The sequence below is a fragment of the Pyrus communis genome, chromosome 8 (genome assembly GCF_963583255.1).
Source record: "Pyrus communis chromosome 8, drPyrComm1.1, whole genome shotgun sequence".
NCBI lineage: Eukaryota > Viridiplantae > Streptophyta > Magnoliopsida > Rosales > Rosaceae > Pyrus > Pyrus communis.
Genome location: NC_084810.1, coordinates 9,144,123 through 9,160,502, shown reverse-complemented (window position 1 = coordinate 9,160,502; position 16,380 = coordinate 9,144,123). Strand labels below are relative to the sequence as shown.

The 16,380-nt window shown below is 36.8% G+C and overlaps 3 protein-coding genes across 4 annotated transcripts; 1 reads left to right on the top strand and 2 right to left on the bottom strand.

The window, feature by feature from the left end:
* Positions 1-844: 844 nt before the first annotated feature.
* On the bottom strand, positions 845-4,901 carry LOC137742516 (syntaxin-52-like). Of its 2 annotated transcripts, none has more exons than XM_068482404.1 (6): positions 4,538-4,901; positions 2,995-3,213; positions 2,476-2,678; positions 2,272-2,372; positions 2,106-2,150; positions 845-1,114 (listed from the first exon to the last, which is right to left on the bottom strand). In XM_068482404.1, exons 2-6 carry the CDS (start codon positions 3,207-3,209, stop codon positions 983-985), a joined length of 696 nt encoding a protein of 231 aa, XP_068338505.1. In that variant the 5' UTR covers positions 3,210-3,213; positions 4,538-4,901; the 3' UTR covers positions 845-982. The 2 variants fall into 2 exon arrangements, with proteins under 2 accessions (XP_068338505.1, XP_068338504.1); XM_068482403.1 differs by lacking the exon at positions 4,538-4,901 and adding an exon at positions 4,367-4,488.
* A 1,956-nt stretch (positions 4,902-6,857) lies between these two features.
* Positions 6,858-16,133, bottom strand: LOC137742590 (NADH dehydrogenase [ubiquinone] 1 alpha subcomplex subunit 2-like). The gene is made up of 4 exons (XM_068482499.1): positions 16,119-16,133; positions 8,602-8,726; positions 8,395-8,501; positions 6,858-7,147 (listed from the first exon to the last, which is right to left on the bottom strand). The coding sequence occupies exons 2-4, from the start codon at positions 8,685-8,687 to the stop codon at positions 7,044-7,046; spliced, it is 297 nt and encodes a 98-aa protein (XP_068338600.1). The 5' UTR covers positions 8,688-8,726; positions 16,119-16,133; the 3' UTR covers positions 6,858-7,043.
* On the top strand, positions 9,040-13,696 carry LOC137742098 (serine/threonine-protein phosphatase PP-X isozyme 2). The gene is made up of 8 exons (XM_068481845.1): positions 9,040-9,298; positions 9,953-10,105; positions 11,244-11,306; positions 11,385-11,470; positions 12,213-12,288; positions 12,386-12,654; positions 12,742-12,820; positions 13,204-13,696. The coding sequence occupies exons 1-8, from the start codon at positions 9,158-9,160 to the stop codon at positions 13,252-13,254; spliced, it is 918 nt and encodes a 305-aa protein (XP_068337946.1). The 5' UTR covers positions 9,040-9,157; the 3' UTR covers positions 13,255-13,696.
* Positions 16,134-16,380: the final 247 nt, after the last annotated feature.

The following is a 16,380-nucleotide window of genomic DNA, read 5'->3' as shown; positions in this document are numbered from 1 at the left end:
ATCCATATTTCACACATGCGGTTTAATATTATATATGAGTAATGTTAGGAAGATTAAATTGGTTGACAAAATTTTGTAAACTAAATGACATGAAAGTTAATAATTGAATTATTACTTAAATGTTGATAAATATGTTCATTTCTTATTGGTGACATGTTTAACTTTGCCTCTAAATGATAGACATGATGTGAAGTTAGAGCCATGATTATCAGGTTCAAAAGCTAGGCTTATTACTTTCATGGGCCTATAAATCAATTAGGCCCAAACCGTCATTTTTGGCTTGCGAGGGCGATTATTTACCTTTATATTATGTAATTCGAACTTCGGATATATTTCAACAGTGAGAAATATGTATGGTTGAACTAAATAAAAGAGCCGGTTGAACTAAATAAAAGAGCCAAGCGTGTCACTAATATTACGGTCCGGTATAATTATTGTTATCAGTGACCCAATGTGTGAATAAAATGCCATACCCATCCCTAATATTACGGTCCGGTATAATTATTGTTATCAGTGACCCAATGTGTGAATAAAATGCCATACCCATCGCCAATTCCTCAGCTACTTGCCTCTCTTGAACAAAAGCAAGTAGCTTGTAACTCAAGCGTGTGAGAGCATTAATCGTTGCACATGAGGTCACGATTTCAATTCACACATCTTCCAACGTTATTCACAATATATGATTCGTTGTAATTGCTCCAATTGCAATTCCTCCCCAGTTCAATTCCTCCTCATTCCAAATTCCTCTATTTTGATTACGGTTACGTGAACGAGCCCTCAATAACAAAGGAATATGTCAACAATTTTGCTTAATGATTGATTCTTTTCACCTCATGTCAAAGTCTTGAAAAACATGCTTCCAAGCAAGAAAACACACAAAACATTTATAAACAATCGATCGTTACAAAAATATCACGGCAACAACATCAAAACACACAAACAGGAGATCTTCATACTCGGTGTAGACTTATAGTTGGTACTATTACAAGTATTTGATCAACAAAAATATCACGGCAATCAGAACCACTATCCCGACGACAGATAAAAGCATGCACATGCAGGAGCAACCACCCTTTGTGCGCTTGTTCAAAACTGCCAAGTTTTTCTGCACCCGCTGTTTTGGCATTAACGGGTAGACAAAATAGTATTTGATTAATATTTGCTCCCAATAAAACATTGCAATTCTTAAGGAAACAAAACAAAGATCAAAACAATCAACTTCAGCAACAGTAAGGAATCGCAATACCCCACAGAGACTATAACATGCTCTATAAGCTTCGTCAGCAAACTTCAAATCATATCTGGAATCTAATTTAAATGATTCTAATTCGTCTGCAAACCTTCTTTTCTTTTTTCTTTTTTTTTTTTCACAATAAGGAGTCGCAAACTTGAGTGCACAATGGATTTTTGGCTGATAAAATCCATTGATCTAGTATATTGGGCTCATGTATACCCTTGTCGATACAAGTTAAGGACATATCCTAGTGCTAAAGTTATTTCAGGTTACGAGCTCCTGTTCCTAGCACAGAATCTAGCTTTCCCAATAAATAATTTTTATTGCTAAGATTTAAACCTAAGAGTTATCCAAAATCTTAAGTTCTTCCTCACGATCTCAGCCAAAACCCTCACTTTAAAGTTATGTAAAAACATGAACCACTGGCAGCCAAAAACATGAGGGAAAAAAAAAAAAAGTAGAATTAAAAGATTTATCACTTAAATCCCATTACTTTTGTTTCCTTCAATCTCCCTATCAATTCCTAATATCTTTGAAGTAACATAATTTTCTTCACTCGACAGCATCTACTGTTTCTCCTGTCAGCCTTACTTTCAATAATAATTTTTTCTTAGAAATACCAAGCAAAGAATTAACGACAGCCCACACTAATCAAAATGCATTTATGAACGACAAGATGGTCAAAAATTTCCACCAGGGACAGTTCTGTTGTGTCATGGTACACACGTCTCTTTTTTTTCTTTTTTTTTTTTTTTGCTGTTGATTTTCTTTCTTTCCGGGAATTCAGACAGGAGGGAAGAAAGAGTTGTGCAATATTCATTTGCTAAACAAGGGTTCACAATAATTTAAAATACATGAGTTAGATGATTACCCGTAACCGGGAGTCTGTAACTTCCACATGATCATCCAAGTCATCCTGCACAATGGGCCGGAAAGACATAAGTTATACTGAGAGTACAAATACATTTTAGATAAATAAGTAATTACTTTTTAGATGGAAGATTCAAAGACACAAGTATTAGAGTGCAAGGACATACAATAAGTCTAGTGTGTAGGTCAAGTTCTTCATTGACTGCCAATGCAATATGTTTTGTGCTTACTACAGTCTCCTCCAATTTCTCGAGCCCCTCATCTTGCTCTGCTTCATAGGAATACCATGTAAAGATCAATATTGTGAAAGTCAATCATGTGCAAAGATTACAGGACAACAAAATAGTTAAATCCGAATAAGGATCTCTTGCCTTTCATAATTTGTCGTTGCAAACCAACAAGGCCGTAGTTGTCTAGGCCAACTGTTCTTCCCATGGCATCAGCTTTATTTATTTCTGATCCCAGCAAGTTATCTCGGTTGGCAGTGTTGGACGTCAATGTTGAAGCCATCTGCTTAACTTTCAACCTTAAATTTCCTATCATATCCTTCCGACGGTTCATCTCTTTCTCTGTTCTGAGTTTCAAAATTGGCAGCATAAAAGAATGTCATATAATGATAGCCAGAAGTCACTTTAACATTATAAAGGACTATCTTACAATAACAATGTTTGATCAAAAGTTTCATGAGCTTTTATCACAAACGGTGATAGCATGAAATACTAACTCAAAGAATTCATAAGTTGGGCATAAACCCCTTCACATGCAGCATTGACCAATAGAAGCAGGAAATGAAAGAAGAGCATACAACATTGTTCAGTTCCTATATTTAGCTCCAATGGCAGTTGACGCATGCATTAAAACAAGTCAACTATGAGTCTATAATGACTTACATATGCTGTTTTTCAGGGAGTTTTGACAAAAGGGACTGTAAGCTATCAAGTCTAGTCCCCAATATTGTATTCTTCCGCCGTATAGCAGAGACATGACGCTGAGTGTCTGGACCTGCGGGCAATGTACTCCATTCAGATATCATACCGTTGATATCATCAGCAAGTTTTGTTGCTTCATTATATTCCTTCATCCATGAGTCCGAAGAAGATGCCATTGTGCTGAAATAAAAAGGGCACACTAATTCATCAATAACATACTCAGGGATTGCTTTTGTACAAATGAACACAATATCTTTACATATCTTTGGGCCTTGTATAGGCTCAAAATAATCAAATGACAAGTATAATACAAGGTTAACCACAGGCAGCAGATTATATCTAGAATAGCATCACGTAAGGATATTTTATCTTTCTGGTTAGCACAATTTTTATTTTTCCCCAAGAACTTCATCAACCCACCATATCTTTGACGGTAAGCTGAAAAGACAAAGGATTTGTTTGGTAAGAGTAACATAGCATGAGCAGTACTTGTTTGGTTGATAAGCACTTAAGAAACAATAATCCTGCAGCTAATTTCCAGTTAATTTAAACCTATCCATACCAAAGCATTGTCACCTAGCTATAAATTCGGCCCAAACTACCAGTACTTTTTGTTACAATAAAAGTGCTGTGTTGACCGACTGCAAACCAAGAAACTTCTCAGGGAATTGATATCCAGCTGAGAGCGGTTACACCACCATCTTTTGGAGCGTAAACTTCCACTTATAAGATCTCAACATCTCTATATATTTAGTCCAATCTTACCGAATCTAAAAACCTCTAAATCCACGATGAACCAAAAACATTAATATACATCATGAGCACTTCCCACTTCCAAAAAAGTAACAACTCCACTTTCTACCATAATACGATCACAAATATCCAACGCCATATACAGGACCCACAAGCTTACACCCACTAGCTCATATAACTCGGATAAATTCAAGAAATACAGCTAAACAGAACATTGCATCAGCTCGCAAAAAAAAAAAAAAAAAAACAAAAAATCCTGCTTGTCTCGTTTACTCCCCAATGCAGGGACACCGGCCATAACTAAGCTCTTAATCTGCCTAATTCTAAGTAAGTTAATTGGACTACACGAAACAGTGTTCCACCAATTCTTCTCAATCGATAGCGCTCAACCGAGAGCAACAAAAGTAAAAGATGCAAATCGAGCTCCTTTGGATTAAAGAAAACTCCATAATTCAAGCTAAGTAAAACAATTTGAACCAATTCAAGTAAATATTAAATCAAAGCAACTCATGGCCAGATAAAATCCATGCTAAATAAAAAATTTAAACAAATAAAAACTAATTAAACAACATGCACAAACCTAAACGATCCCACATAACCCATAATTCACCAAAACAAAAAAATGCTGATGGACCCTAAAATGTTAAAACCTAATCGAAATTGTCAAAACGAAAGGAAGAAAATTTGGATACAGAGCATATATCTATATATATGGGAGAAACAGGATTAAAATAGAGGCGATCGTAATTACCTGAATTAGGGATTACGACTGAGGGTCGTGGAGAATGGGGAGATCGAAACGGGGTCGTATCGGGATAGAGACGAGAATGGAGACAGTTTGATTAAATTTGATTTGATTAATGGAAAAGGCTTAACTTTAACGGAAGGAGACGACGCCGTACGGCGGCACAACCAACCAACAACAAAGGGGAGAGGGAGAGGGAGAGGGAGAGGGAGAGAGAGAGAGAGGGCGGAATCTTTGTCCGACCCCGACGTCGGAATTATAATTTGTTTAGCTGGTGGCTGTGTGTCGTGTACAGCGTCGTTATTGTCGTGGTACCCAAAGGCTTCTCCATCGGTCTATCCGCCCAAGTCCTATTATCCTCTATGGTTTACGTTGCTAATCGAGATTATCACAATTAATTACGCGTTCCATTAAATAAGTGTGAAGTTGCTTAAATAATTATTAGTTATTTAGTAATCTTGGAAGAATTACCTTGCAAAATGGAAACGACAAATATTTTATTTTAACTTTTATAATTTAAAAATGCGTTTGGTCCTTTAATCCAAGATATTTGTTGCGAGATAAAAACTTTGAAAGTGTGTGGTATCAAGGGAAAGGATTAATGTTGTAAAAGCTGTGGATTTGAATGCCTACATAGTAGGGGTGGGCATAAAAACCGCAAAACCGCAAAACCGTATCGAACCGTAAGAAAAAAAACCGAAAAAAACCGTGTTGACCGGAAAAGTCAACTTTGAGTGAAAAACCGAACCGTTCAAACCGGTTCCGGTTCCGGTTTCGAATGACCAAGAACCGGCCGAACCGAACCAAACCGTTTTATTAATAATGAATAAATAAATTATATATACACACACACATGTCATGGTATAATAGGTTGAAAAATTGTGTACAGGAGCTGCTGCTTCTTGCTTGCTCACGGAAGTCTGAAAACTTGCAATTTGTTTCATCATTTTTTTGTTTGTTGACTCATTGACCAGTGCATATGTATTTTAGTTGTCTCTTTTTGTTGACTTAGTGCCACTACCAAAGACATTTGCATTAAAAAAGATGTGTTGTATGCAACTTTATGTAATCAGTTTTAGAAGATGTATTTGAATGCATAATGATTTGGTGTTCAAATAATTTATTATTAGGAATCGTAAACCGGCAAGAACCAAATCGAAACCGGTGTAGACCGAACCGTAATGTTCTAGTCATAAATTTAAGTGGAACCGCACCGAATCGAACCGTTAATATATTTCGGTTCCGGTTCCAATTTAGGGGTGGAACCGCATCGAACCGCACCGTGCCCACCCCTACTACATAGTTTAGTCAAAAGTTAAAAGGTAAGAAGGACTAAAATGGCGGTGTTGTCAAATTTACTATTGTTGGATGACATGATCTTCAACTTATATAGCATGGTTTTTTAACATGCCTTAAATTGCCTTGTAGAATTATGCACGTAAAAGGCTCAATATAAAGAGCATCAGTGTACAATCAAATAACACACCAGATCAAAAGTGAAAAGCAATAATACCACTATCCCCTCCTTTCTTTACCTACATCATTTGTGTGTTACATTGCACCTGTTCCGCTTCTATCTCTAGCAAAAGTTATCTCTCTCACTTTCGCCTATTTATAACAATTAACAAATTTGTGTTGGTTGTAATATTTTTGTAACAATCCACTTATGTTGATGATCATTCAATGTACAATAAATTTCAATGTTTCTACTGTTGAATATTCATATCTTAATTTATAGATCTTTTAGGAAAAAAATCATCAAAATCGGTAATCATGTGACCTCTTAATTAGAAAGTAGTCATTTTATTGTTTATAGAAAAAACTATGTTTGTCTATTTTTTCCCATTATGACAAATTGTCTTAATGATATTTTGATAGAACTAAGGGATGAAAAATTCATCGATCAGATCGTCGAATCCATCATATATTGAGCCCCACAAGGTGCCCCTCAATGGAAGGAGACTGTTTTTTGTTATATACATTTTAGCATGGTGGCATTTGTGGTGGGGATGGTGGTTCCAACGGCGGTGGTTGAGGGTTGTGACGGCAATAGTGATTGGCGTTGGTGGCAAAAGTGGTGGTGCCAATGGCTGTGGTGGGTATAGGTGGTGGCAACAGTTGGGAGGACCAATGAATGCTGTGTGGGGGAGTAATGATGGCAAGGGTGATGGTGGTGAAGATGGCTGCAGGGGTGATGGCGCTATAGATGGTGGTGCAAGCGATTTTGCAACTCACAACGTTGGCTTTGTTCGCATCTTGATAACCAGGCCAATAGACGGAAAAATCGAAAAGGAAACGCAAAGGCACCAAAGAACTCAATTTCCAGAAGATTTGTTCTTCATGGAAGACGGAAAATACATGAATTATTCAAACTACAACACGTGCAGTACTGCGCGTAATCAACCCGAAGAATCATCTTACACAAGAAACACCTGAGCTAAACAAAGGGCAGGCGATCATAGGAAAGAATTTCCCATGAATGTACATTTATTTCATTTCACACTGTCGATTATCAGGCCTTTAGAGACTCCCCCACCTTACCCAGTTCCTCTAGTGCTTTCGAGATCTGTGGCTCTGTCAAACCTTCCAGTCGAACGCCCCTCTCAACACCCATGTCTGTCAAATAATCAAAGGTTAAGTTGACGGAGCAACATGGTGCAAAATTCAAGTTAACAGCACACGACTAAAGAACCAATAAAAGAACACACATAGGTTGAATAAAAGTACATCAAGAATGAAAAATATCAGACCATTGAAAAAGGAAATTAATAAAAGTTTTAGCTCCAACTCTAAACAATCCTATGAACCAATTGCTAGAGGCTGGCTAGAACCATCATAGTTTGGCCACCTGAAAAAGACATCTTCTATTGCTAGCAATCATGCTCTTCTAAGTGCCGAAACCTAAATTCTTTCTCTTCTGACCTCTGGTGGCATCTTCAACTTAAACAAGATACATAAATTTGGTGACAAATGTCATAACAGTGACTGAAACTCAGCGCATCAAAGTAACAGAGGCGACATCTATTTAGTAACGTTTGAGTAAACCTTACATACTTGGAACTTTAAGTTAGGAATTAACTTATTTTCAATAGTTATCCATTATCCACTATCAAAATAATTAGAACTTTCTAAAGCTTCAAATACACATTTTCGTTCATATATATGATACCGGTGAAGAAAACAAGCACATGACCGCTACTTAGCAGTTTTCACAAACATCTTGAAGTGAAACATAGTTCTAGTTATAATAAAAGGGTATTATTGCAAGTCTAGAATACAAACATGTTGAAGTGTTCCGAGATTTAGAAATCTCAAGTTCCTCTTGTTGATCAGTTCCCAATAAAACTAAAACTAAATTTTTTGAAATTATCATCCTCTTTAAAACATTTTCTCCTTATCCCATATCCATTTTCTCCTTACTTACTCAGATTTATTTTCTCTGTTCTCACTATTCTCTTATTTTCCCTTCTCTATCTCTACTTAAAAACGAAAACGAAAACTAAATGTTATCGAAAAGGCCCTAAAATGAGCAGACTCCAATACATATACTTTCGTGCTTATTAGAGAGCATCTTATGAACCATTGAAAATACCGGAATCAAAATAGCAACCAAACGAGCGGCTGTCATAAGTTGGATTCCAGAATTATTCATAAAATCATAAGGCAATGCAGTGAGAGCTAATATCTACCTTAAACCAACGACGATACACATAATAAATCGTAAGGAAATGTAGTGAGAGCTAATATCTAGCTTGAACCAATGACGATCATGAAATTAAGCATTTCAAATTCTAAAAAGCACTGAAAAATGTAGAAATAAAAATAAAAATCCATAAAAAATTAGGAAGGATGGGGAAGAATACCAAATCTAGCCCACAACTGAGGCTCAATCCCTCTGCATTCACGAATCAAGATGGGCAATTTGGGGTTTGCACTCTTCAGATCCTTGTAATTCTTCTCCACAAATGCTCTGCAAATTCAAACAAAGATTTACCCTTTCTATAAAATTAAAAAAAAAATATATTAATTAATTAATTAAAATAATAAAAAGAAAAAGTGATTGAATGGACCTGGTGGATGCGCTTGAAGGGGACGATTGGCAAAGCAAAACCCTAAGCTCCTTCAAGTTCTGAGATAGCTTCCCTCTCCATGCCATTTTCTCTCCCTACCCTCTCTCTCTCTTCTTTCTCTCTCTAACTCGCAAGCTCAAGGATGAAGAAGTTCAGGTTATTTCTTCCAAGGTTTTTTATTCGCTTGGTGACTTTCGGGTCGAACGACTTGTCGTGTGATCTGTTTTAAAAATTGAAATTGAGGCGGGGGCATTTTAGCAACGATAAAGTTGGAAGTGGGCAAAACTGAAAAAAAAAAAAATCTGGAGGGCTGAGAGTGAGAGGAGCCCGCAGAAAAAAGGAAATGGGAGAGTGATAGAGAAGGTTGTGAAGGACAGTCGAGAGAGAGAGAGAGAGAGAGAGAGAGAGAGAGAGAGAGATTCACGAATCACTATCTCACTGTTCGAGAGAGAGAGGATTGGTGGTGGTGGAGGCGCGGCGGCGTGGGGCTGAGGAAGGGGAGAAGAGGGGGTAGGATAGAGAGAGAAAGTTGAGAGAGAGGGAGGGGGAGGGAGAGATGTCAGACCTAGACCGGCAAATAGAACAGCTGAAGAAGTGCGAGCCTCTCAAAGAGTCGGAGGTGAAGGCTCTCTGCCTCAAAGCCATGGAAATCCTCGTCGAAGAGAGCAACGTTCAGAGAGTCGATGCTCCTGTCACTGTACTCTCTCTCTCTCTCTCTCTCTCGCTCTCTCTACATATACATATATATATATATATCTCTCCCTCTGTAATTGCGAGCTCAATGGGTTTTTGGGTAGTCGTCGAAGTAGTACTATGATATTTATTTGGGGGTTCGTTGATTGTTTTGGTTATTGGATTTGATTTGGCTATGTTTTTCGATGTTTAATTCGATTCAGACAAGTGGGTTTGTCTTTACTTTCAATTTTTGTGCATTTGCTACCTGAATTTATGAAGGAAAAAGCTTAAATTGCTATTGGATTCTAGGAAATAGATAAGGGTTTTAGAATGATATTTCAATTGTGGTTTCCTATTTTTACTTGGATAATCAAATGGTTGTAGAATTTCGTGTAGACCCGGGTTTGGGGTCCGGAGTGAAATATAGCATTATCAGTAGTTACCATTTACTTTAGTGACGATCAGCCCTATTTTCGCTATAATTCATGCTTAGTACTTGATGTTACGAACTACTCAGAGGTGGTGTAGTGATAAGAAGGCTTAGCAGGGAAATAGGGCTGGTGGAACTATTTCTTCTTATTGAATATATGGTGCTTTAAAATATGAATTTCAAGTCCTGAACGTTGCGGGGTTCAGGCTAATTAATTGTTATTGTTCTTTGTGTTTTGATGAATAGATATGCGGTGACATCCACGGGCAGTTTTATGACATGAAAGAGCTTTTCAAAGTAGGAGGTGATTGCCCGAAGACCAACTACTTGTTTCTTGGAGATTTTGTTGACAGAGGATTTTATTCTGTTGAGACATTTCTACTCCTACTTGCCCTGAAGGTGATAGGCTTATCTTCTCTTTACTTTTTCCTGATTTCTTGGGAGTTTTCGACACATTCTTCAAAGTTTCTAGGACAATTGTTGTTTCTATTGCCTCACAACATAACCCTAATTTTAAAAGGGAATTGTTACTAGCACTCCAAAAAGTTTCATTCTACACTCCTCACAAGTGTATTTTTCTTTCTAATTATAGAAAGTTTGGAGTGCCAAATGAGAGTATTGGAGTGCTAAGAACAATTCCCTTTTAAAATTGTAGGATCTGTTTGTTTTCAGTAGATTGGTGCTTGTAAAAAGTACACTAAATTCCATGTCATGGATCTCCTGCCATGTAAAACCACACAGTGATGCAACAGTGCAAAAATCAGAAAATAAAAAGATTCAATAAAGATAGCTAAATAAGTGAAACTGTTAGTGTGAAAGTTACTGTCAAGTATTACAAGGAGTCTGTCAAGTTTTTAAGAGTTTGTTTGTTTTTGTCTTAAGAGCACGCAATGTCTTTAAATGGTTAATTAAAAGTTTAAGTTTCTTTAATACTTGGTATTTTACTATTATTTTTTTTGTTTGCCTGCCACTATTGTTTCTTATAGATGATAGAACTTGTTCCACAATGATACAACTACATTAAGGGCTCATTTGGAAGTGCTTTAAAATAACTGAAAGCACTTCTAGCGAAAATCTTTTTGGGTTCTAAAAGCACTTAAAGTGTTTCGTGCAGGAAGCAAATAACTGGTGCTTCTTGCAGGAAGCACTTTATGTGCTTTTCGAGGATTCAATTGCATTTTACTAAGGATTGGTTCCAAAAACATTTTCACCAGAAGCGCATTCAGCCATTTTAAAGGCACTTCCAAACGAGCTCTAATGCCTTATCTTACTTCACTCACAAGTCTTTGGTGGTTGAACTGTTGTAAAGGTTTCTGTAAACTGCAAGCTAGTACATATAAGGTTATGGCTACAAATTTCCTACCTATGGCTACAAATTTCCAACCTGAATTTGTAGAAGAATATCTAATTGATAGTGATTCATTTTGATAGTGATGCTAGATTTTGACAATAACTATAGGTCGTGCATTTATTCTTATGTTTCATTAGTTTATTTCATATTTTTTTTTACTATTTTAACCCAAATTAATTACTTCAGGTGAGATATCCAGATCGGATAACTCTTATTAGAGGAAACCACGAGAGTCGTCAGATCACACAGGTTAAGTCTCTTTTACTGGTGCCTACTGTTTAGTGCTTACCCATTCAGAATATTTACTGAGTTATCCTTTCTAGACAGGTGTATGGATTCTACGATGAATGTCTACGAAAGTATGGATCCGTCAATGTTTGGAGATATTGCACAGATATATTCGATTATCTGAGGTTTGCCCTTTTTTTATCACATAAGATTTTTCTGTTGAAGGTTAGGACAGATTAATATTTCGTAGTGGAAACCTCGTTTCATAAAGGTTTATGACAGTTTATTTTCTTGTGAAGGAGATCGTAGGATATTATGATCTGTGAAATAAACCCTGTATTAGTTATCAAAACTACCCTTCCTTTCTTTTGGAAAGGATCCCCTAGGCCTTAGTTGAGGTAGCAGGTGGGTGGTGCAGGACTGTGATAGATCTTGGGATTCAAATGTACCTATAGAAAAGGAGAAAAAGTTATTAAAATTCATTTTTAAATTTCATCCAAATTGGACATTGAGATCATTATAACTGGATGTTGCCATTTTAGTCTCGTAAAACAGTTACTGTCGCTACACCATTTTAACAAATTTCCCATATCGAATAATTGCTAGAAATTTCATAATTTAATGCGTTAATTTTCTCAAATTCTTTCCAGCTGTTTGATTCCCATATTTCTCAGTGTCTTTTCTTTTGGCACGCTACCCATCGCGCCACACTCAACTCAGTAGGTGTTCGGTTTTTCAGTTTATCTATGCATCCTTTGTTTAGAAGCAAGTACTACATCTTCAAAGTAAACTTTTTGTACCTCAATACAGGCCATTAGGCAGTTTAGTTTAGTCTTCATTTAAACTGCTTCCAATAGAGCCCAAGGCTCGGGCATATTATATTTTTCTCCTTTACATATTTTGAATTTTTATGGTGGTTTCATGCAGTCTGTCAGCTCTCATTGAAAATAAGATTTTCAGCGTACATGGTGGTCTCTCTCCTGCCATTACAGCTCTGGATCAGGTTTGAGAATCCTTTATGAGTTTGAATTGTTACTAGTTTTATTTAGTTTTTAGTCTCTTCTTTGTATGCTAACCGACCAACATGTTCTGTTTGGCAGATACGAACAATTGATAGGAAGCAAGAAGTACCTCATGATGGTGGCATGTGTGACCTACTATGGTCAGATCCTGAAGATATCGTGGACGGTTGGGGGATAAGTCCGCGTGGTGCTGGCTTCCTCTTTGGTGGCAGTGTTGTTACTTCATTTAACCATGCAAACAACATTGACTATATATGTCGTGCCCATCAGTTGGTAATGGAGGGGTATAAATGGATGTTTAATAACCAGATAGTAACTGTCTGGTCAGCACCAAATTACTGTTACAGGTAAGTTACCAGTCTGCAATCAAGTTTCTCCTCCTTTTTCCGGAGTTTGAAGGTTTATATTGAGTCGTCAATGGTGGTCTGTTTCAGATGTGGTAATGTAGCTGCAATTCTTGAGCTGGATGAAAATCTTAACAAGCAGTTTCGTGTTTTTGATGCTGCCCCACAGGTGTGTACAAAAATTTGATTTTTTTTGAAAAATAAGAAACTTACTTTATTTTGAGCAGCACCGTGAAACTTTGTACGTGTTGTCCACTTGTACTTGGTGTTATGTTTGTTAATGCAGCCAGTAAAAAAAATTAAAATTGCACTGGTTGTTCGAAGGATTCTACTTGACATTGTGAATAAAATCTGGAAAGAGTTGAAATGCAGTCCATGAATTGGATTATGTGGAAATAATTAGCATCAAGTATGATTTGTTAAATTTATGAAAGAATAACACTTAGTTCAGTGACATGGACCGTGAATGTATCTGCTGTCTTTTTTTTTTTTTTTTTTCCTGTTGTCTCACTTTCCTTGTATTTTACACTAAACGATGGTGATAAAATGCAGGAATCAAGAGGGGCGCCTGCCAAGAAACCTGCACCAGACTACTTTCTCTGAGATTTGTTAAGCTTGCCTGTTATTATCCAAGAGCCTAATTCGTGAACAATCTATACAGACACAAGGTGGATGGAGAATTTCTCACGTGGTACACAAAAATTTACGGGTGAGCGTTTGTGTTTGACTCCTCCAACGACCGGAGAAGGCTGTTCTTTTCTGTTCGTCGCCGGTTTGGATTGTTGGGTTTGCTCTTCTTGTATGCCTGCTGCTTCTACCATTTTTCATTTGGTACATGTAAGAGTAGTGTGCATTGGCTAGCCTGTCGTACGAATTATTGAATCATTTTCCTTGTGATTGTCAGAGCAGGGAGAAACAAAGGGTCTCGGAAACAGACGCTTTTGCTTCTATCCGTTGGAACTGAATAGAAAGATTTGATTGAATTAGGGACAAAGGGTAAACAATTACTTTTGTCCTCGTGGGCAATAAAAGCTCTCTATTATTATCTCATGTTCTTTGAACTTGTGAATGATGTCTTAAGCTACACCCGTACAAACTGTTACGATGGCTACGATGGCGATAAGCAGATGGAAGTCTTTTACCCTATCAATAGCGTTGTAGCAGGCCGGCAAGATGCGTTTCTGAAAATGCCGGCTTCACATCGGGCGTTCTACAAAATGCAAGAATGTAGAGCTTGGTTTGACCTGTTAGAGAGAGGGCGGAGAATTTCTTCCCCCATGTGTTCTTTTCACATTAAGTGGTCAAGTGACTGACTAGCATATTAAAAGTTGCAGATACAACAGTTGCAGGGTAGATATCTTTGGATGTTCATGCGATATCCTTCGAGCATCCGTGCATCCGAGCATCGAATGTTCATGCGTTACCGATCCTCGACCTTGATCTCCGGACTCCACTGCATGTTCCAGATCCCGGATTATCAACATGGCGTGGTTCGAACATATTCATCGGCTTCTAGTTCCCCATCACAAACTACATTGAACTTATTTATGCGACATTCTGACCTCTTAACGTTTCGTAAACTCTTTAATACCCTATATTTCAAAGGAATTAAAAAATGAAGCTAACAGTACATTTCATACCGTCCAAGTTTGGGGTGAGTCGTTTTTGTTCAGTTTTCTCATATTGTATTAGATATTGAAACTGTATCAATTTATGTCTTATGTTTCATTTCAACGTATAAACTAAGACAATTTCGAAACTTAAGAAGTGTAATATAAATGAATTGGGATGTTTTGAAAACCATCTCAAACATTGAGGGTGTAAATGTAGTTAGCCCTAGAATGAACCGAGCATGGTGACCAAAAGGGCTTTGTGAGGAAAGAAATGTTTTCTAATAAACAAAAATGGTTCACATTATATTTGGCAAAAAGTGCACCTAGGTTGTTTTAAGTGCTTTTTCCAAGGACTTCAGAGTGTCCTTCCATGAAGTACTAGTGGCATTAAGATTAGTCTCCTGCTCTTGCCACCACCATCATTGCCGTCACCACTTATATAATTGTCACAGATGTCCTTATTACCATTACTTATACACCCTAACCACCACACACCACTATTGGCACTATCACTATACGCCCACTATTCATCATCATCTTTACTACCGCCACAATGCTACCTCTACACTCCAACCACCACACCCTACTATTGGCAACACCGCCATATTCCCACCATTGTTCCTGTCATGACCACCGTTGCTGCCACCACCGTTATCGTTGCCACCACCCTCACTATCATGTCTATTTTTGTTGTTATATAGAATAATATCACTTGCATTAAAATTTACCAAACGCTTATTAAGAATACTTTTAAAAATGGTGGTTTTACTAACATCCCACATATTGTTGAATACACCACGCATACAAATTTATTATTAAATGACTCATATACCCTGATATGATATGACAATTTTAGCCCTCATAGCATTAAAAAAAAAATTAAAAAAAAAAAACCTACTATTTTATGAATACACCTCAAATCAAAATCAACATGTATCCTAAAATTATTTTTCTTCAAGCTCTTAAAGTCATTTGCACTCCCCATTCGTGACATAAAATCATATGGACGCCACTAACCTCGGCACCCAAATTCTAATTCCATATCAACAATTATTACAAATCTTGCATTAAGGTTTCCGTTCACCACAATATTAATATCAAGCACTTACACAATCACGTGTAACATTCTGGGACACGGAGGGAGAAATGAGCACTTACTGCACCCTCGACTTTCAGTTAGCTAGCGTAACAGTTTTCGACTATGTTTACAAAGGCGTTGGGCAAAGAAAAATTTCCGACCATGTTGTGCAAGTTGGGTGTTCTTGACATTCACTTTTCAACTTGAGAAAAAGTGTTAAAATGTAATCGGAATCCAAATTATTTAGAGAATAGATTCGGCATGTCAATATTTGCAATCGATTTGTTATTTTATTTCCTACTTTTATTGTACATCGGGATAGCTGGATTAGCTGCTAGTTTGTAGGGAAACTTCCGTATAAAGGTTGACGTTCAATACCAGTAATTCATTCTGGCCAAGTACACTTTTCTATAGGTACTGCTACTAAGAACATGACAACCATTAGGATATGTTTGGTATTCTATTTGAATCTAACTGTTTAAATTCAAAAACAATTTTTAAGTTTTAGGTCTTAAAAACTTGTTTAGTAGAACTATTTTAAAAAACTGAACTCAAAACTAACTAAAAAATATAGTCAATTCTCTAAAAACATAAAAAGTGAGTTTTTAGAATTTTTAAATTCACTCATTTCTTTTCTTTCCCTCCTCCCCTTTCACTACAAATCTCTCTCTCTCTCCCCACTTTTTTTTTAACCTTTTTCATCTTTCTTCCAATCTGCTTTTTCATTCTCTCAGTTCTTTCTCTCACTTCTCTTCCTCTCTATCTCGTCCTCTCCTCTCTCTTCTTTCTCTTTCTTTCAATCATCTCTTACTTTCTTTCCACCTCTCTCTACTTTCTCCTTCTCTTGCGATCCATTTTTTTTAGATTTTTTTGTCTAGTTTAAGTTATAAGATTTAAAAATTTTAAATTGCAAACCAATCAAGTTTTTAAGTCTTAAAAAAAATTGTTTTTAAGAAATGTTCTTAAGAAATGTTTTGAGAAATGATAAAAAATTTCAAATATGATACCAAACAGGCCCTTAATTACAGGAGAGATTTT

Bases quoted from the DNA above. Each gene is read 5' to 3' on its own strand.
- LOC137742590 (XM_068482499.1), bottom strand. From the start codon at position 8,687: ATGGCATGGAGAGGGAAGCTATCTCAGAACTTGAAGGAGCTTAGGGTT. The intron at 8,502-8,601 runs GTCCATTCAATC...TTGAATTTGCAG, and splicing joins CCTTCAAGCGCATCCACCAG to AGCATTTGTGGAGAAGAATT. The intron at 7,148-8,394 runs GTATTCTTCCCC...ATTATTTGACAG, and splicing joins TCAGTTGTGGGCTAGATTTG to ACATGGGTGTTGAGAGGGGC.
- LOC137742098 (XM_068481845.1), top strand. From the start codon at position 9,158: ATGTCAGACCTAGACCGGCAAATAGAACAGCTGAAGAAGTGCGAGCCT. The intron at 10,106-11,243 runs GTGATAGGCTTA...TAATTACTTCAG, and splicing joins TACTCCTACTTGCCCTGAAG to GTGAGATATCCAGATCGGAT. The intron at 12,289-12,385 runs GTTTGAGAATCC...TCTGTTTGGCAG, and splicing joins CCATTACAGCTCTGGATCAG to ATACGAACAATTGATAGGAA.
- LOC137742516 (XM_068482403.1), bottom strand. From the start codon at position 4,389: ATGGGTTATGTGGGATCGTTTAG. The intron at 2,679-2,994 runs GTAAGTCATTAT...TTTGAAACTCAG, and splicing joins CTCCCTGAAAAACAGCATAT to AACAGAGAAAGAGATGAACC. The intron at 1,115-2,105 runs GTAATCATCTAA...ATGCCAAAACAG, and splicing joins TTACAGACTCCCGGTTACGG to CGGGTGCAGAAAAACTTGGC.